This window comes from Lytechinus variegatus, chromosome 6, assembly GCF_018143015.1.
Source record: "Lytechinus variegatus isolate NC3 chromosome 6, Lvar_3.0, whole genome shotgun sequence".
NCBI lineage: Eukaryota > Metazoa > Echinodermata > Echinoidea > Temnopleuroida > Toxopneustidae > Lytechinus > Lytechinus variegatus.
In genome coordinates, this window is record NC_054745.1 from 19215110 (window position 1) to 19236389 (window position 21280).

At 38.0% G+C, this 21280-nt stretch overlaps 2 protein-coding genes across 2 annotated transcripts in view; one reads left to right on the top strand and one right to left on the bottom strand.

Moving 5' to 3' along the window:
- Nucleotides 1-9924, top strand: part of LOC121417142 (DNA-binding protein RFX6-like) — a 42807-nt gene extending 32883 nt beyond the window's left edge. Inside the window, exons 9-18 of the mRNA XM_041610730.1 lie at nucleotides 348-425; nucleotides 2102-2265; nucleotides 2967-3126; nucleotides 3497-3638; nucleotides 4627-4721; nucleotides 4944-5061; nucleotides 6430-6552; nucleotides 6949-7623; nucleotides 8168-8464; nucleotides 8968-9924. Coding sequence (XP_041466664.1) covers nucleotides 348-425; nucleotides 2102-2265; nucleotides 2967-3126; nucleotides 3497-3638; nucleotides 4627-4721; nucleotides 4944-5061; nucleotides 6430-6552; nucleotides 6949-7623; nucleotides 8168-8464; nucleotides 8968-9218 — 2103 coding nt within the window. The 3' untranslated portion in view covers nucleotides 9219-9924. The remainder of the gene's footprint in view (nucleotides 1-347; nucleotides 426-2101; nucleotides 2266-2966; nucleotides 3127-3496; nucleotides 3639-4626; nucleotides 4722-4943; nucleotides 5062-6429; nucleotides 6553-6948; nucleotides 7624-8167; nucleotides 8465-8967) is intronic.
- A 5088-nt stretch (nucleotides 9925-15012) lies between these two features.
- Nucleotides 15013-21262, bottom strand: LOC121417144 (U11/U12 small nuclear ribonucleoprotein 35 kDa protein-like). The gene is made up of 5 exons (XM_041610734.1): nucleotides 21176-21262; nucleotides 18214-18368; nucleotides 17734-17829; nucleotides 16455-16668; nucleotides 15013-15761 (listed from the first exon to the last, which is right to left on the bottom strand). The coding sequence occupies exons 2-5, from the start codon at nucleotides 18319-18321 to the stop codon at nucleotides 15100-15102; spliced, it is 1080 nt and encodes a 359-aa protein (XP_041466668.1). The 5' UTR covers nucleotides 18322-18368; nucleotides 21176-21262; the 3' UTR covers nucleotides 15013-15099.
- Between the last annotated feature and the right edge of the window lie 18 nt (nucleotides 21263-21280).

Genomic DNA, 21280 nt, shown 5'->3' on the forward strand with positions numbered 1-21280 from the left:
TTATTACTTAGTCTTATTCATTTAGGAATATTTATTTATTTGATTAAAACGCAATATTAAATTGTGAATAATATCTCATCAGTTGTCCGTGTTATTCACCAAATTGGCAACAATAACTAATTTTTTAAGGCAAATCTGACCCATTTTTACTCTATTATGGGAGCCTATTTTGAAATCACTGTATAAATCACTTATTAACTGTAGTAAAAAAGCAAGTGAAGGTTTCTAAGCAAAGAAATGACCCCCTCCAAAAAAAAAAAATCTAATTTGCCTTGTTCTGGATTGCTGAAAGCGCACATTAAAGTAATTGGTAAATCATTATTGTCCTTTTTTCTGTTTTCGTTCAGGTTGACACTCTTCTTGTGATGTACAAAACACACTCTCAGTGCATATTAGACACAATTATTAACTCCAGCTTTGATGAGGTAAAACAACAATAGAGTACCGAAGTGTGACGTCAGTTGCCATGGTGTCCTGGCGGGCTGGTTCTAAACAGAGTCGCAGCTGACGATCGTCTGTGCACATTTGTATTAGCAAATGGCTTAGGGTCGTCTGAAAAAGAGGTTACAAGTGATGAAAGTCCGATAGCAGCCATTTTCTCATATTTTCTCATGTGATTAACATTTTGGGCTCATTTGCTTAGAACCAGACCGCCGTGACACCATGGAAACTGACGTCATCAATTCGATACTCTTTAGTCCTTTATCTTTAAAGGAAATACAGAACAGTTGGTCTAATAGCCACAGCTTAAGTCCTCAGCTACTTAAACCTGGTCTGATCATTACCCATAATGCCACAATGCTGGGTAGTATATTATATTGTCCCACGTGAGCATAAGAAAACACTAATTATACTCTATGAATTCATGTTGCAATAACGGTTTCTTTAAATACAAATAAAATTATATGGTTATATATATCCCTGGTATTACTAATGGTTTTATCTCAAAAGGAATATGTTAAGACTAGTTATTATGTAACAAACAGTAAACAAGTGACAACGCACATGTTGCATGGTCATTTTAGTTTCCCCTAAAGGATTAAATTGATGCATTACTCTGTCCTAGGAAACTACATTTATTATTATTCTAATCTGCAAGTAAAAACTAAACTCCAATAAGTGGAATCGAGTATACAAACTCGTGCGGTCCAGTGGTTAGAGTATTGGACTCATAATCAGAAGGTGGTTAGAATCCCCACTCTGCCACTGTCTCCACTTTGATAAAAAAAAACCAGAGAGTAATATCTGTCATCTATAACTTCAGCCACCATTTAAACCTATATGTAAAGTGCTTCCTACGTGACTGGTTATATACCAGCTTGGCATTTACCAGCAAAAAAAGCTGTCCTGCCAAATTCCTAAGGAAGTTACCATAAACAGAAATAGAAGCAAGAAACATTGGATGAGGCTTTGTCTGGCAAGCTTCTGAAAATAAAACTTACAGTACTGAATGAAATGAGAAAACCAGAAAATGAAACAAGGAGTGGTTTGATTTGTCTTATTCTTTCAAGTATAATTATATTGTTTTTAACTGTCTTTTTTAACAAGTGCACACCTAGGTACCAATAAAAGCTTGTAGCATTTCCATTTATTTGAAAGCAGGATAAAAGAGCATTGTAGATTAAATGCCTTGCTCATGGGCATAGGTGCCGCGACTGGGGATTGAACCCCGGACTTCCCATGTAAGAGTCAGCCGCCTTAGACCACGCGGCCACGGCACTTCCACTATTACACTACAAAATACTGCATTGTAGGATGCAGGGCCGTCGCCAGGGGGGGTGCGGAGGGTGCGAACGCACCCCCCTTCAGAACCCCCCCAAAAAAAAAAAAAAAAAAAAAAAACGGAGGGGGGGGGTAGGGATACTTGAGGGCTCTTTTGAAAAAGATCTGGCCGGCGGGCTATATAACTGCATGAAATTGAGTTAATACGTTGTTTTTTGTGTTTTTGTGGGTTTTTTTCATAAAAAGCACCCCCCCTAGAAAAAAGCTGGTGACGGCCCTGGGATGGATGGGGATGAGATGATTGACAGGACCATCAATTGGCTTTAAATTTTCAATCAGCCTGTCACACCCTTTGGTTTTATCCTCTATACCTAAATAGATCCAGAACTTTCTGCTGCATTTCTGGCAAGGCATGCCCGATCACCTTCAGCCGTTGCTCGATAACCCGATCATGATCGATCTCATCTGTATCTGCGACTCCATACTCTACAAGACTGTGATCGATATTCTTATCCCAGCTACCATGCAGGAAATGCCTGAAAGGTTAGTTAACCCATTGCAAACTGGAATTCTGGAACCAATCATATACCTGTACAAAGTCTGTGGGAATGATCGAATTCAGTATTCAATAGGTTAATGGGGAACTTTTTCCCCGACACAGGAGCATTCACGAACACAGTAAATGTATTTTTAAATCCCCTTCATTACTGAAAACAACCAATAAGTCTTTGTAGGAAATTGGTAAATCAGTAAATCAAACCAGCATTTTTGTCCTTGACTTTGGACAAACGAAAAATTTGGAATCTTTGTCAGCTCAAAAACTTAGTAGAACAAAACTAATGCTCAGGTTCACCAATTTCTGATAAAGACCTTCCAGCTATTCCTTGTAATCTAACGGGCATTTTCAATATATTCACTGTATTCTTGAACCTTCTGTATGTCACAGAGCGAAAACTGCTTCATCCATGTTGGAGTACATCACACAAATAACATGTTTCCAAGTGCCCTTTAATACTATGGTTGAACAAAAGGAATATGAAAATGTAATTATGATCTTTAATTTTTGAGCAATAAGTGCAAAATTGGATGTGATTTTTTTTTTGGGGGGGGAGGGGCTAAACGTCATATTTTTCATTTAGATTCGAACATGATTCCTTGTGCATTTACACCCCAAATACCCCCATGTCAAAATGATAGTTGCCCCTTATATAATTCAACTGGATTTTCAATCTCCCTACACATAGTTTACTGACGGATATCCGACGTTTCACTCGGCAATGGGAGATATGGATGACGTCATCACTTGAAAACCTTCCAGATGCGCTCAAAGAGTCTAAGATCACAGTGGCTAGACGTTTCGTCCAGTCGCTTAAAAGACAATCATCGTTCCTTCATTTAGCTCAGGTAAGACTTATATATTTAGTTTTGTTGTACAGGAGAATAGTATTAACATTTAAGCCTACATGAATGAATACAAACATTTTCTCACGGGGTTAGGGCAATACATGCAAACAATGTTCAAGAATTCCTACAAGCGAACAAACCCTTTGAGTTGATAATGAGCATGACGAGGGTCTTGTTTTATTAATAATTCGAAAGCGAAGCATTTGTTGCAAGCTTCTGTTGGAGGTTTAGAAATGAATGCAATGGGAAAGAGGATTTGAAAATTACATGCGTTTGGTGAGGGGAGAATAATACTGGTCACCAACCCCTGCTGTGTACCTCCTTCAAAGGAAGCTTTCATTTTACACTTGCCTTTTTTTCTCTTCTCCAGACTGCTCGTCCAGTCCTCTTTGACCAACAGCTCGTAGATCAGATGATCGAGGATCTTGAGAAGGTTGATCTTTGTTCTATCGGATCTCAGGCAATGCTGTCAGTCTCCCAAGATGAAGCAGATTCCGAATTGAACACAGAATGTGAGATTCATTTTCATTCTTGTTCACAATCATTTTTTGTTTTAATAGTGTTTACTGTTCCTTTGGGCACTTTCAGGTCTTATTGGTGTTGCAAAAAAATATTTGCAATCGATTGCAAATTTTCATCCCAAATTTGAAATCGACAAATCAAACTAAAATTTGTGTTTCAAAAAGCAGACCAGCAAATGAGTTCTAATTTTCTAATAATTGCATAACATTTGAGTTTGCAAAACATTCGATTGCAAAACATTTGATTGAGTTTGTAACAAAATTTACTTGTGATTGACTGCAAGTTTTTTACAACACCTCATTGGAATATTGGGAACAGGTTATTTTTCACTTCGTTCGTTAGGATCCCAAGTAATGCTGGTTATCACTCAAAAAGAAGAAAATGTACAACCAAGTTCACAATGTCATTTTTTCATAACTATTCTTCTGTGGTAAGTTCATATCTAAGGTAGACAAGAGTAAGTCAAATCACACACAAATATCCACACAAAATAAATACTCTCCCATACATAAGACACAGGAAACTATATTAAATAAGGAAAAGACAAAACATGAACACGTGCCGCCCCCTATAAATGCAATGACAAAAAATGCAGCAAAAAACACTGAACTCTCCTAAAAATGTATGCCCACAAAAACAATTAATACAATAAAAATAAACAGAACCATATAAAAATAATATAAACCAACACTGTTACACTCATAAACGCCCCCTATGCACACAATGGCCCACACACGCACACATACACGTAGGGACACTTAAAGTCCTTCATATATACTGTATGCATGATCTCAAAATATGATCAATCAACTCTGTCATTTCTCAAACACAATCTATTAAAGCAAAATATCGGCGCATCTTGCCTACAATTTCCTCAGGCAAATACAGACTATTCTTAACCAATCAGATTAAAGGATTTCAATAGTTTTTTTTCATTACAGTTTGCGCTAAAAATACCCCTTTCATGTGTCTTTGCAGTTCTGAATGACTTCAAGGAACTTCTGAAGAAGCAGGCGACGGTCGAGGCCTTCACAGAATGGCTGGATCAGGTCGTTGAGTCAAAGGTCATCAAGGTATGTCGAAGGTCACTTGTTACTCATCAAATAATGCATCCCAGTGCTGCCACCAGAAGATGATAAACCACACAGAAATCATACTCGACCATCATTCTACTATCAATGCTCCACCAGAGATATAAAAAATGCAACCTGTAAAAACACATTACTTCAACTGACCAACACTCATTCTTCCAGGGATGTTATCAGTTGTATGTTTTGTTTGTTGTATCTTAACAGCCAAGCAAACAGAATGGGCGGTCATTCAAGAAGCGAGCCCAGGATTTCCTGCTGAAATGGTCATTCTTTGGAGCTAGAGTGATGCATTCATTAACAATCAACAACGCCCAGAGTTTTGGTAAGTGTACACATTTTACTTTTATGTTCTCCATTTTATAAATGTGTAGGCTACAGTAATGCCATGGAATTACAAAACTAAACAAAAGATGTAATGACCAATTTAAGTTCATAATATTTTCAGGAATTCACATGAATTTTATAAAAAGAAAACAAATATTGAAAAACATGACGGACAAGTACGTAATGGTTGCACGGACATCAGAGTAAGTTACAGTACATACTTTTGCTCAGAGGTCATTGCGTATTTTGTAGTTAAAGTGCCATCATGCCCTAGAAAAAACAACAATATTACCATTTAATTGAATTGCAAGCGTTCAATGGCAAGATTTTATTGATATAATTCACTGTAGGGGCCACTTACATTGACAAGTGGATACCATGCGCGACCAAAAAACACGTAAAAAGGATGTCTTTTTCACGATAGGGCACGTTACGTACGTAACGTGATAAGGGTGCCAAAAACACAAAAATAATGAAAAAGGGGTATCTATTTCGCTAGGAAAATTACGTGTTTAGGGTCGAATTTGCGGGGATGATAAAACAAAATTAAAATGTTTTATAAAGGATGTCCTTTTTGCCCCAACACTACGTGTTTAGAGTCCGATTTGCGCGACTGGGTGTAGAAGTGGGGTCGCACTAAACCAAATAAGGTAAAGCCGACGACCGAAGGAACCGTAACAATAAAACATTCCTGTACTTGTTTAGGGGTTCATTTCAGGAATATTTGCCAAGAGTATCGTTTTTGTTTCCAATACTTGTTAAGGGTAGGGTTTCACACGCCAATACTTGTTAAGGGGTTCATTTTCAGAATATGGAAATTACGTGTTTAGGGTGCTTTTCGAGACCCCTTGGTCGCGCATGGTATCCACTCGTGAATGGAAGTGGCCCCCCCCCCCGGGTATAATTCACTTTAGTAAATCAGATCAGGTCTATCCAGTATACCATACATTAGGAAGGAGGGGTTGGGGACAGGGGCAGATCCAGGATTTTTCCCAGGGGAAATTTTGTACAGGAAAAATTTGACAATCCCCCCCCCAAAAAAAAGGGTCTTCACTTGCTTATGCATGACATATCCCCTTAAACAGCCTCTCAAAAGGAGGGGGGGGGGGCACTGGCTGGATGTGCCCTTACCTGAATCCGCCACGTTTGGGGGGTGAGGGGAAACAACGAGTTGATCAACTTTGTTTTAGATTTTCATTACATTTAGCACAAACATGAAGGATAGGTCTCACTTGTTAAAAGGTAAACAAAACAAAATATGTGTTGCTAAAGAATAAAATAGTCCAATGTGGGATTGAACCTCAAACCTTAGTTAGATTACAAGCTAAGTGAGTGAACTCCTACACCACACCACTTTCTCTTACAGCTTCTTTCCATTTGATACGAATGCTACTGGATGAATATATTCTGCTAGCTGTTGAGAGTCAGTTCAACTCTGAAAAGGACAATGACCTTCAAAATCGACTCGAAAAACACATGAAGGCATCAGGTATGTATCATAATATATGGATTTATACAGTGCTTTTGCCAAAGGATACAAAGTGCATCTGTTGCTATCTAGCCTGCAGGCATAGATCCTGAATAAAACTTTGATCAACAAGTAAGTCTTCCCATAAGACTAGCACATATAAACCTTGCTAAGTGGTTCTTCATTTCACTAGCCATTGTAGTCTATGCATTCAGACCACTTATCCCCCTGTGAAGGGTTTGCACAGCAAACTTGTATTTGTTACCCAAGCTTTGACATTTTCCTTTATATTGAATAGACAATATATTGGGCACATTCTTTATTGTTCTTTGTGATATTGAGTATTGACAGTAATACAAGAAAGATGGTTTAAAATGCTGACCTTTTTTCATTTTTCCCCTCACCTTCTTATACTAGGTAACAGCCAGAGACCTCTTTCTAATCCAGCTGGGTCATGTTTTCTCGCTAACCGCAATGGCTTGCCAAGACAGCAGGCTGGCCTCATAGACCAGCCGCATTGTAAGCGGGAAGACATGATGGATCACAACCGCAATGCACTCTATCCTGGACATATGGGATCCTTGGGGCCTGGGGAAAGAGACTACCTCATGCCATACGGAACGACTCCGCCTCATCATTCCCTCGGATCCCGCAGCAACCCGATGTTGACTCCACCCATCTCGCCCATCGTGATGCGCAGCTCTGTCATCAACCAAACGCCGTTACCGCTGGCACCTCATGCAGGCCCCGCCCATAACCAGCCATTCATGCCGTCCACATCACCACAGACCGGTTTCCCGTACATCAATCACATTCAGGGGCAGGAACCCTATCTCACCTCAGCTAGGACCCCAAACTACATGGCCCCGTACCCAGCATCAAACTACTACCACCATCCTACTGTATTTCCACAGGGCTACAACAACTCCCCTTATTATTCACGGTCACATGACTCCATGGATACAGGGGGAGTAGCTTATCCAGATTCCTACCCACATCGAGATGACCGTTACTATGGCAGCTGCACAATGGGTGGGGAAAGGCAGGATGTTGGGGACTCCTCCTTTTCTTACGCTAACGGTTATAACCAAGGTAAAATATAATTAAACAATTCTTTCTCCATACATGTACCAATATTCAGTATAACGTAAGTCGGTTTACTTATTCATGTCACTTGTGATATTAAGCTGTATTAGGCTAGCCATTCAAGAGAGAACTTGACATTTTCCTGGCATAACTGAATATTATAGGTATTGTAGATATGAATGTTATGAAAAGGGATGGCTTCTGGAGAAGTTGAACAACTCATAGGCCTAATTTAAGAGCAAAACACTGTCACTCTCTCATCACAGAATATTTATTATACTTAAATTATTTTATTATTAATATTAAAGTATACATGTTTCCAATAAACAATAAATTTATTTGAATAGAAAAATAGTATAAATTAATGAACAAAGGTCTTCAAGCTTTCTTGGTTCAAAAGTCCCTGTCTATTCTTCTTATTGTTGCACAATCACAAGCAAACAGCAGATTGTCATGTTACTTTAAAAGAAATCAATCCTGAATATAGTTCTTTCATTTTTTTCTTATGCAATTACCAAATAATAAATATTCTATTTTGTCCCTTTAACAGCTTATTACCATCCAAGCCAGACAGAAAATCAAAACAAGCAAGTTGCAGAGAGAGTCTCAGTCATCACCAGCAATTCATTCAGCAACCCCGCTACCAGACCGGATCATCAGTCGAATCCTCGCTCAGACAGCTACGAACAGGAGATGCGATCCTTTGAGTATGCCAGCCAAAACAGCGAACAAATCCGCCAGGAACACTTTGGTAATGAGGCGCACAATCTTGGTATGTTGGAAGCCAATTGTGGGGAGCAGGGAAAGAGTCTTCAAGAAAGCTTCATCAACCAATCATCATTCCAAGGTAAGACAGGTATAGCCACCTCTAAGTTGCCCATCAATATTGAATTTGGCTGTTTGATGTGATAGTATAACCTCAATCCCTCTGAACCATCATCGATACTGTGTATTTCTGTTAGCCATAGATGCATAGCGTCCTCTATGTTGTCCACTGATATTTCATTTGGCTGTTTCATGTGATGGTATGACACCCCAGGAAAAAGACATTGATATAGTGCATTTACATGTTTATCCTGTTAGCGAAGTGCCCCCTCAGTTGTCCAATGTTTCATTCAGGTGTTGCATGTTTAATAGCACTGCATGCATCCTCACTAAAGCAGCTACCAATAGTGCAGGTTCTATTTTACTAATCCCGATACAAGTAATTAGTAATTGGTATTCCTCTTGTCATTCTTGAACAATAATGCACAAATCCTACTCTATTACACCTGGGGTGTTCTGATCGGTCAACATGAAAATTATGAACTGGGCATCATTCTGTGTATGTTTACTTTAATCTTTGAACAGATCAAACCCATCCAAATTACCCTATGGGCAGCAATGGACTAGACCCAAGCCAAACTGGCTCCAGTGTGACTTCACACCCCTATGGACAGCCAGGGATGTACCATTCAAACAACAGGGAAGCAGCACACGCACTGTCACAGAGGGACCATTTGGAAACAACCACTACTCATCAATTAGGTGTAACTACGTCCCTTAGCGAGAGTGGACATGAACCGCCCCTGCCTTCAATAAACACGGTTTTCAGCCTCTAACAAATTTTAATGAATAAAAGAAATCTAGTAAGTTTAAACAAGTCAGTTGTCAGGTTTCATGGGAAAGTTGACATTGCTATGCAGGGTGCTAGATAAATTTTTAGAAACACTTGCCCTATCAGACAAGTAAATTTTTAAAAAGTTGGAATATACTTGCCCCAAAATCTAAGTTTTACCTCTTCAAAAGAAAGTATTACGGTTTTATAATCCATTGACCTTTCTTTTCTGTTTTGTCATGAACTGATGTACCTTGTTATTGCATTTCTTTTCCCAAAGTGATTTTATCTTGCCCGCCATGACCAAATTTAGGGTCGATACATTGTATCGACCCTAATTTTGGTCATTCCACTCTGAGAAATTTGTTGCCCAATTTGGGCAAGTCGTGTCGGTCTTTACTTCAAAACACTTGCCCGACTCTAACTTTTACTTGCCCCGGGCAATCCGGCACGTGCTTATGTAGCACCCTGCCATGTACACAGTTTCTAGCCAACGTAGGGTACTCTGAAAATGGTTGTCAGGATAACCATCTGAAATACATACATGGACCGGTATGCTAAACTCTGGTTTGATTCAATCTCTGGTCCAAAAATGTCTTCAAAATACAAATAGCAAATAGGCATGACTGGGATGGTGCATGATCTCGCATGAGGTGAACAGAAGATGCTCTTGCTGATGTGGTTTACTGTACACCATGTGGAGTGTTATAGAAGCAGTGGATAGAAGAAGAAGAGAAGGAAGTGGATAGGCGAGAAAGTGGAGATTTGAGAATAGAGTATTCTTTCTTGAGAATAGTCCTGAAAAGGACTGTAAACCAGAAGGAATGTTGAGTGAGAACAGCTTGAGTAGTAGAGCGAACGCCGAGCGAACACTCACTCCTGAAGACGGACAGTCAACCTGTCCGAAACGTCGAGTCTCTCTACTACTCATCATCTCTACTCGCCGACGCAAGCCAGCATCTCCTCATCAGCTCTACTACTCAAGCTGTTCTCACTCAACATTCCTTCTGGTTTACAGTCCTTTTCAGGACTATTCTCAAGAAAGAATACTCTATTCTCAAATCTCCACTTTCTCGCCTATCCACTTCCTTCTCTTCTTCTATCCACTGCTTCTATAACACTCCACATGGTGTACCGTAAACCACATCAGCAATTGTACATGCCACCATGCAAACCTTCAAACAACATCTGAGAAGATGCTCTATTCAACAAAGCATTAGCCGGGTTGAATAGAGCGTTTCTTTCTTTCACCGAATGCAAAATCTTGTACCATTGCACGAATAAGAATATTCGCTCTTTGTGTTGTACAACGCCTCGCAATCTAGCGAAAAACATGAATATAGAAGATTTTTCCCTGCAGTAATCTATGAAAAGGAGCAAAAATATTGACCTTGGGAAGCATTGCCCATGTAGCCAGCAAGCTATACTTCACGTTCACTTTTTACCGAGCACAATGAATTGAATTGTATAGTGACATCACCTCCTAAAGCTGTGCAACGGTACATTTTAGATGGTACGTCGGGTGTGCAACGGTACGAATGTTTGACATTCAGCCACCCATTTGCTCACGTACACAAGCCAAGCAGGCGGTGTACAACTATGTGAAAGGTATTTCTAACTGTACAAATTCAATTTGTCAGCTCATTTGATACTGAAACCAATCATTCACAATTGACTGGGAATGATCATTAAAACATGAGGGAGCCAAATAAAAAGAACAAAACATGTAAATGCATTGTTAAACTTTTGGCTTCCGGTAATATTAGCAGAGTTAGACCATGGCATGAAATAAACCAGATTTCAGAACACATGCCATAGGATACGATTCTGTGTTATCATGGTTGGGTACATGTATTTAATACAAAGATTTTTTTTTTGTAATAAACATCATATTACAGTTAGGTTTTATGGCCAACATATATTATGCAACTGCTATGTATACTCTAAACCTTGCAATATTATGTCCAAGTCCTAGTCCTCCTATTACTGATCTAACACTGCAAGAGGCAAGCAAAGGAATGCCTGTAGCCGTACTAGATTTAAATGGGCAAAATGCTGACCCCCAAGGATCCAGCTACATTACAAGAAACTCCAATGTTCTGGAGTCAGGACATTGAACGTGAAAGATCTCCTAGCTCCCAAAAAGAAATTTAAAATATTGATTATAATTTTTCTTATTCTTTTTTAAGATTATAAACCAAATAAAAGACACCTAAAAATGATGTTGATATGACTTATCCCGTAGTGACTTCAAAAAGTTTATTGAACCAAATTAAGAGAAAGGAGCACTACAAAAAATGTTTCAGTACAAAGTAATCCCCAGGGGATGTTTCACAAAGATTTAAGTGTAACTTTGAGACATATAATTTTGATTGCGAGTGGTACATGTATATAATGCTTCACTGCATTGGCCAGATCAAGTGCACAGGACGACCAATGCGCGTATCAATCAATCATATTACGCGTAGCAGCGTGTTTGCGTTTACGCACAACTCTCAGTCACACTTAATAATACGGTAAACACCCCTAACTGTAATTCAAACTGTTTTTATGATGATAAAATACAGTACTTGCTAAATTTTTTCTAGTACTGTCATGTAAAAAAACATGCTGATAATGCCCAGGGAAATATATTTAGCGACAATTTGTTTTCGAGATGATGAAACAGTACTTTTGGGTTTCATTGCTATTCTAAATCTGTACAAGTGTACATAGTTTTATAGAGACATTCTTCTGCTGTACAATTAAACACCATATCAATGTGGATTATTATCATTATCATTCCATAATATTATTTTTTCATGCTGGACATGAAAGTACATTTGTTCACATGTTAATACTTTCATATATAGTTTGTAGCTTATGCGTATCGTGTGTGATGTTGTCATTAGCTGTCTTTCAAATCGAGTATCTTTCGTTATATATATATTTCAATTCAATATTGAAAAATGTTAATAAATTAATTCAAGTGTTTCTGCAATGTGTAACTACCAGGGATGCCACTTAGGCTTGATAAAAAGGTTTGAAAATCATGTAAAAATAACCCCTTTTCTACATGAAAAAACGTGTTTCTTTATCCAGTACCGCTTTAAAGCAGAATCTCATATCTCAAAACTCTTCACTTATTCATGTGGGGCATCGTGGTCTAGATTCTTGTCTTTCAATCTGAGGGACATGGGTTCAATTCCCCGCAAGAAATTTACCCACATTTTGCTGCACTCAATAATGATAATATATAGCATTTATGAGGTGCCGATCTATCTAGTTGCCTATTCAGTGGCGCACTATATATTACCCCGGCTGTAGCTACAGCTGCTAAAGGCGCTTGGTGCATTCGAGTAATTAATCCTGCCGGGTACCCATTCACCTCACCTGGGTCGAGTGCAGCACAGTGTGGATAAATTTCTTGCTGAAGGAAAACACGCCATGGCTAGGATTCGAACCTACGACCCTCTGTTTGAAAGGCGAGAGTCAGAACCACTAGACCACGATGCGCCCACATGAGGTAAAACTGGGTACCCGCAGGAAGTAATTCCTCAAAAAGCTGTGCTCACCGCAATGGTAGACTAGCTTAGCCAGGGTAATATGAGCGCCTTGAGCACCTAACAAGTTGGATATGTGCGCTTTACAAATCCTATATCATTTATTCATTTTTTTATTCCATTTGTTGTGGCTTTGGATCAGGTTTTCTTTGATTAAAAACAGTGATTGCATTATAGACTGGATAAGCATTGGGAGAAGATTGCCTATGATTTTGAGTGATTTTAGATTCTTGTGTTTTTATGGAAATTTTTGCTGGCTACGATACCCCTGCCACCCCTCCCTGCCAACATAAGTAGCGCATCTAATTTTTGTCTGAAGGGGAGCAGCAATAGACATTCTACATTGATCGATGAACAGGCTTAGTCCTACAACATCGTTGGAGTAAAACACCCTACCCTTCTTCAAATAAAAAAGAGGCAAATTTCACAAAGGCATTAGGTTACTTCTTAATATAGGCGGAAAAGATCTATCGAAGATTAAGAAGTTACAAATTTCTAAAATTTTGCTCTTACTCTTTGTGCGCTGGGCCATGAGCTTCTCTGTGCTGAATTGTTTTCAGGGAAGGAAACAATGGATTGGTTGTTTGAGTGTGATGTGTGAAATGCAAATTTTGTGCGGCACCGAGTGTGCATTGGTGTGAGGTATGCGTGGAAAGGGCTAATGACGTCATATGAGAGCTGCTGCCTCATATATCATGTTACATGAATTCCTGCATTTATATATGTATCTTACAGATTCATGACAGACAATGGTTTTTGTCATGTAATTGCAAATGGAATTACATATATAATGGTAGAGCTGCTCGCATATGACACCAAATATTAAAATAAACATAATTCTATTCTATGAACCAAAAAAATGTGTGCTATGCAATGTGAAATATAGACATTCTTTCATCCTTTCATTGTAGCTGTTGGTATCATTGACTGAGTAATAAAAAACAGTATCCATATCTTTGCAATTTTACTTGTGTTTTATTAAAACTGAGACATGAGCATTAAAACCATATACATGTATATGTAAGATTTAAATAAATAAATAAAAAAACAAATATCTGTCAATTTCGGTTTATTTAATGCTGTGGAGTATGAGTACACAATGTATACATGCATATTAAGTAGGGTCAGTATTCATTATGTAGACATCAAACTTGTTATCTAACAAGTGGTAACAATGTAGAAAAGACATGTTATTGGTCACCACAGACTGTAAAATGATAGCGCTATACATAGCAAATGGTGATAATGTCTAAAGGTGCCACTTGCTTTAATTGATAAACAGTTTGAAGGTTAATGAAAGTAATTGCAGTTCACGATGTTTTCATAACAAATTCTCTATTATAAACAAAATTTAAATCGTCTTTATATCGTCAAAGATCTAAATCTGGTAAAGTTTCACTGAGCTGTGTGAAATCATGAAATCTTTAAAGCTGAAAAAATGATCACACTAAAGATCACTATCGAAGATAAGCATACGAGGAACAGTGTATTATTACTGATTGGGAAATGCTCAATATAGTGTTCGAACTTCATGCTCGTTTTGCTAATTTCTCAGAAATAACAAAACTTTTTCAAGAATTGTTTGGCACATATATTCCATACACCCGGGTGGTCATTTGATTGAGTTCTGTACAAACAATAGTTGAAATCATTACAACTAGCAGCCATCTATATGCTCAGTAAGGATAGTATAACACAATCCCACCATTCAAGGTGTTATACTGATAACATAAATTATATATTTACGATTTCATAATAAGTGGGATTATGCGAACAGTATCTCACTCATTACATCGCAGTCACGCTCCCTGCTTAAAAAAATACTGCATTTTGAAATGTTGTCACTATTATTTTGCATCGGATTTTGACAAAATAGAAATTATTTTGGTCCTCCCCAATTTTTTTTTCTAATTCAAATTACCATGATATTTGAGTGGAGTAGCCAGGGCTGGGAGTAGCAATTAGCCTAAGACAACCCATTGCCTCTACTAATCCACTTTATGAAGCAGTGGAATCAAATATATGGGGGCTCAAGGCAATTCTGCGAACCCAAAATGCACAAAGGAACCCTGGACAATAAAAATTAGCCTCAGAAAATATCTATTCAATGTGACAGATTTGGGCAGTTAAAGGACAAGTCAACCCCAACAAAAACTTGATTTGAATAAAAAGAGAAAAAATCAACAAGCATAACACTGAAAATTTAATGAATGATGAAATTTTCAGCATTGCGCTTGTCTGATTTTTCTCTATTGATTCAAATCAACATTTTTCTGAGGTGGACTTGACCTTAAAAACGGGCCCCCAAAAAAGGAAACAATTTTTTTCTTGCCTGGTATTAAATTAATCCCATTTTGAACTTGGTTCTTGACTTTCCTCTTTCCTTTCAAACCCCTCTCCTTCATCGCTCTCTCTTTCCCTAAATCTTCTCTTCCCCTCTTTCCTCTCCTCTCTTTCTCTATCCCTCTCTTTCCTTCTATCCCTATACCTATCGCTCTCCCTCTCATCATCTCCATACCTGCCCCTCTCCCTATACTTATCTCTATCTTTATATCTATCTCCTATTCTATCTCTCCTTTCATCCTTCTCTCTTCCCCTCTCTCTTTCTTTGTCCCTGATTTCTCCATCTTCACTATCTGAACCTCTGTCTTTGCCTATCACTCTACTGCTTTCCTCCCTATCTCTATCGTCAGCCCTTCTATCTCTCTCTCGATCTTCATCCCTTCTATCTCTATCTTCGCCTCTTCTATCTCTCTCTCTTTCCCTCCTATCTCGATATCTGTCTATCCTATCGCTGGCCTCTCTATCTCGATATCTGTCCCTATCTCTGCCTATCCCCCTATCCCTGTACCTATTGTCTCCTTCACGGTATCTTTCTTCTCTATCGCCATCTCTTGTCTCTCTATCTCGATCTTTTGGCTGGACTACGATGGGTTTCTTGAACGGCCGGTCCCTGCCCCCGAACCTCAGCTGGCCGGACTCCTTCTTGCCCCCGAATCCACCACCTGTAAAAAGAGAAATAGTAGAGACCGTGAGAGAGAGAGAAAGAGCAGGTGGGAGGCTGGGTGGGGGGGGGGGGTGAAATTGAAAAGATGAGAAAGACAGAGGAGGAAGAAATAGTAAGTGGGAGAGGGAGGATGAAAAGGAGAGGAGAGAGTAGGAAAACAAAAAGAAAAGTGTAGGTGAAAAAGGAAAGAGACGGGGGAGGGGGAGTAAAAAGGACAGCGAGAGATGGAGATGGAGAGGAAGGGTGATATGAGAGAGGCAGATACAAGGAGAGCAAGAAGGAGGGTTGGTTAATATAAGGGATTAAAGTGGTGAGAAGAAAGAGAGTGAGAGCGCAAACAAAGCAAGTGGTGGAGAGAAGGGGGAATAGACAGATAACCTAAACACCCAAAGTTATAAAAGTATGGGGAGGTGAAAGATAGACCAAAGAGAAAAGGACAGAAATAGAAACACATTCAGACAAAAAAAAATATGTAAATGGACGAAATTAGAAACTAAACCCCACCCCCTAAAAAGAATAACAAAGAAACATTTTCCTAATTATATTCAATGGGGCCTCAACAAAAGTATGTTGAAAAGGTGTATATTGCATCTTGACTCAACTCCCCATAGATTCATCACCAGAATTGTGTTCACACCACAAGTATCATATGTGAATCCAATCATTTTAAGGGTGTGTTCATACTATCTACCTAGCCTTCTGGGTATCCATCCATCCAGGGTGCGCTCACACTCCCAGTCGACAAAGACAATGCGTTCTTCAATCACGCTCTGATCAGCCTTGGCCCTTGCACGTCTCGCCGAACTTTCGTCTTCAAACTCGATGAACGCATACTGCTTTGAGAAGCCTGTCACAGCATCGCGGATTAGATTCACTTGCTTTAGGTCACCGTACTTTGAAAAAGTCTGAAATTAAAGAGAAATGCCAGTTGTTGCAGTAAACACTGATTTCATGACAAAGTCTGTAAAACCAGGCTTAATTGTCAGAATATCATCCAGGATCTAGATCTGGTACAGTTACGTAAACTGAACTTTGTGAAATCTTGAAATCTACGCTGAAAAACGTTCACACTGAAGAGCACCAACACAGATAGGCACACGTGGGACGCTGTATTATTATTGCTGGAATAAAGACCCGACGGAAGTGACCGAATCCGCGCTTATTTTGCTTATTTCTCAGCAATTACACAATTTCTTCCAGAATCCTTTGGCACATATTTTTTATTCATACAAACAGACACTTGGGTGGTCATTACATTAGATTCTGTAAAAAGTCATTTTGAGATCGTTACCAAAACTGGAATTTATCTTTAATAGGCTTGCGCCATATGGCCATTAACACAACACAAATCAGTGTTTTAAAACCAATATCAGATTGATTCTTAATTGGTGTTCTTTCAAGGTTTCCATAGGTTTTCTGATAGATACCTGTGTTTTGGGACTGTAGCAATGCAGCAAAGTCCATGGTGCAAGAGGCATGGGGCTTAAATTTTAAGTACAGCATTTAATCTGCACATTATTTGTTTCATAAAATGAGTCAACGTCGAAAATATAAGAATTTTTTTTTCCTATACTGGTATATAAAAATTATGTTTAAGAATTGTGCAATAAACATTTTATGACATTATTAGCACGGTATCTATATCGTAGCTGGAATGTGTATCAAAAGGCAAACCATAAAGCCCATACCTTTTGTAAAAACGCACTCTGCGTGCACTGTATATAAAGGTGTGTTTAAAACAATCATATATAATTTCTAGAGGGTATGATGCATGTGCACCTTTTGCAATTAGGTGTTTGTAAACATGTTTAATGGATTTTATCGCCTAAGTCATATTTTCCCCCATTTTTGGTTAATATTTGCCAAAAGCACTGCATGTACACTGCCTCTCTCTCAAAACTTAAATACAGTAACTCCATCAGTGAAATGAATCATGCACTTCTGTGTAAGGAATACCTTACAATATTTACCTTTTCCAAGGTTTTCTCTGTTGTTTCAGGGTTGAGCCTAGCAACAAACAAGGTCAAATGCGGGTCACCGTCTACAGAGGGCGGTACATAGCTGGCCTGAAGAAAGAAGCATAAGGAATCATATTCATATGTGTCAATACTTATAATTACAGAGGAAGAAACGAACATCTTCAAAAGAAGGCAATAACTCAGTAGCAAAAACGTTATACTATTGCATAGGACAAATGCACCAATACAATAGAATATTTAAAGAAATAATGGTAATTCAAATCTTTAAGATATTACCATTCAACAGTATGCCAAAATAATGTGAAAGGCTGAAAAAATGCACCTCAACAACAATTTTTTTCCCATAATCCAAGAATCTTGAATATTGTTCCCACATCAAAATTGTTTACCATGGTGGAGAATCGAACAGCAAAAAGGGCATTTGTCCCAGGCCCAATTCCCTTTCCTCTTTCATTTGAATGGTAGATGTACCTTTATAGCTCTCTCTACAGCTCTATCATGCGGTCTGGAGTCAGTCCCATCTATAGAACCTGCTGTTAGTGGATGATACACACGGGCTATGGGATGCCAATTATCCATGGTGACTCTTTGATTGTTTCTGCAGTAGATGAATGGATATGCAGTACCTGATGGGACAAAAAGGGATAAAGTGGAAAATGAAATAAGGGTCAGATTTTACTTGCAATAAACCGGTTGTGAGAGCTATGTTTTGCAAATTAACCATCAATGAAACTAATTGAATAATTTGCTGCCCATTCCAAAACATCTCATGTGCATGCGCGAGGGTCTGAGCTCGGACCCTCACGCATCACATGAAATGTTTTGAAATAGGCAGCAAATTGTGTGAGGAACTCCATGTTGGCTCTAAATCACCAATTTTGATGCTAATCGGAGGATAGATATGGAGTAACATTAGAATGAAAAGTAAGAAATCAAGCTAGTTCGGTGTAGAATTTTTACAATAAATGTGCATTTTTTCCCACCTTTGCCACTTGGAGTCTTATCAGAGCGAGTTTTGGGGCTAGATGTTTGGGTAGGCGGAGTGCAGTGTAGTGGTAGTGAAGTGGAGTGGAGCATGCACAAACATTGCTTGAGGTAAATGTAGGCCTAAAGGAGACTATTTTTTTTGTTCATGTGATTAAAAAAATATAAAGAAAACAAAATTTTGAAGTAGATCTAGACTATAAGGAAAAATTTTTCAGGAATTAACAAACCATTTTGGTGGACTGTACGGTACTCTATCATTGGCCATGCGTTTTGAGTTGGGCCCATTTCCGTTACAACTCAAATTTTCTTCGAAAATCGCACCATTTTATACAATTGTATTTTTTTCTTATGTTTGACATCCTTTACCCATAAAAGTATATATATTCTGAAAGGAAATTGTCTGAGGAATTCAAAAATGCAATCAGAAAAGGCATAGGGTAATGTTATAAAAAGTTAAAGGTCAAAATATGTGGAAAAATGTGAAAAAAACATACTTCCCAATAAATCTGAGAATCGGATAAACTTTACACCCTATAGGGAAATAACATGCATATTTCAATTCTTTAGAGTGAGACCTTTCCAGTGATATATAACTTGTTGGGGATAACTCTACCAAAATAACTGGGCGCAATCATCTTTCAAGACCAAATTTCACATCACAATTTTTGCGGGTAAATATGTATCAATGCTTGATTTACCCCTAAAACATTAATTAGTCTTGCCTTTAGTTGCATAAATACACTTGCAAACACTAACCAGTATATTATAATATATTTACTGTGGTTATTATGAATAAAAAATTATTTCATTTGACTCAAATTGTGGGATTTGTCACCTCTTGGCTCAAAGACCGGTGGACCACAGGTTGACAACTGAGAGTCAGGTTTAGCATATAAATATAGGAAAAATGTGAATACACAATGAAAAGTTCTCATTACTGCTTAAGCTTATTTAAAATTAGTGTCAACAAAAACAACTGACAAGTTATAAATAAATCCAGACACCTGGCAAAAATACTTTGTTATTTTAGAGTGTTTTATTTTAAATATACCCTCTTGCTCAACATTCTGCAGGACATGGTCTCTTGGTACTGGGTCAATTGAATGTCAATGCACAGAACATATTTCTATGGGTACATTTGCCTCTGTTTAATCTTTGTACCAGTTTCATTCTCAAGTAGTTTTTTGTTTAGTTTGTTTTATAATTTGGAAAAATATTCTCTGAACACTTTTGTGCCAGCCAAATATGTGTCATTTACTGATTTATAGAAGCAGTGTGATGTAACATTAAGAAAAAAGTAAATAGAATCAGATGAGGACTTTATTGCAACAAACAAGTTTTCATTAATTAAAATTGCATAAAAGGTGTATTTTTATCTATTATGATACCAGAGTAATCTGAAGATTCTGACACAAAGTTATCACTATCGGTCTACGCTGTCAATATTGAAACCATGAGGTCATGATTATTAAAACAATAGATTGATTTATCTCTGAAGCCTTTAATTAGTTTGTGCTTTTCTTTTTGAAATTTATGCAGCTTCTAAATTTTATTCAAGGTGTAACCCACAAATGTATTTATCTCTCCTCATTTCCTATACATCAGACAGTCACAATTTCAATCATGTTAATTTCATGTTTTACATCAATTAATTATACTAATTAGCTTAATTAGGTACCCTTTAAACTTAAAAGTTCAAATTTGACCCACTTATGACTGAAGAGTAAGCTAGTGAGCTCCAAAACTATTACATATTTTAGGTACTGTGATGTTACACATTTAGTTTCTTAATAAAATGAAAATTTATGCTCCCCTCGTCTACCACCATGCAAAAATGGCCAATCGATGTTACATAACTGCTAATTACTGGTTAACGAAGTAATCTCAAGTATTTCTTTTTCTTTTAAGTAATTGGTATAAAGATTCCCTTTAATATGATACCAAATATACCCATGTAGCACATGTATTTCAAGTTTTATACCATTAATTATTTCTGTGCTTGTCGTGCAAATGTAACGATACCACCTATTTGCGGGCCCAACTTAAAACGCATGGCCCATTAGGAGAATTAGAAAACTTTCTGACTCTGCAAAAAAAATCTTTATTTTGGTGCAGTTCTTTTATATATTTTTAATGAAATAAAGACAATTCGATAAGCCCCGTCGGGAGGATTTTGCATTGTTAACCCCCTAGCGAGCCATCTGTGTACAAGTAGAAATGAAAAAAAAAAAAAATGTTAAAAACTTAAATAACCACGACTCCTCGAAACAGACGGCTGCTAGCTGTCTTGCCTATAGGCCTAGATAAAATTTAAGAAAGCGAAAAAAAACTCAATAACTCAATGGCTATGTTTGTGACATAAAACACGATAATGCCAGATATCTTTGCTTTCTGGGACAATCCCAATATTTGGATTTGCACCTTGGTCTATTGGAAAGCACACTACCTAAATCGACCTGTTGCTAGGCCGCAAGTGTCGGCGTGTCTGACTCTGAATAACCCGATCCAAATTCGAACTCAATCTCCCCTCGGCCTCATCACGATTCACGGT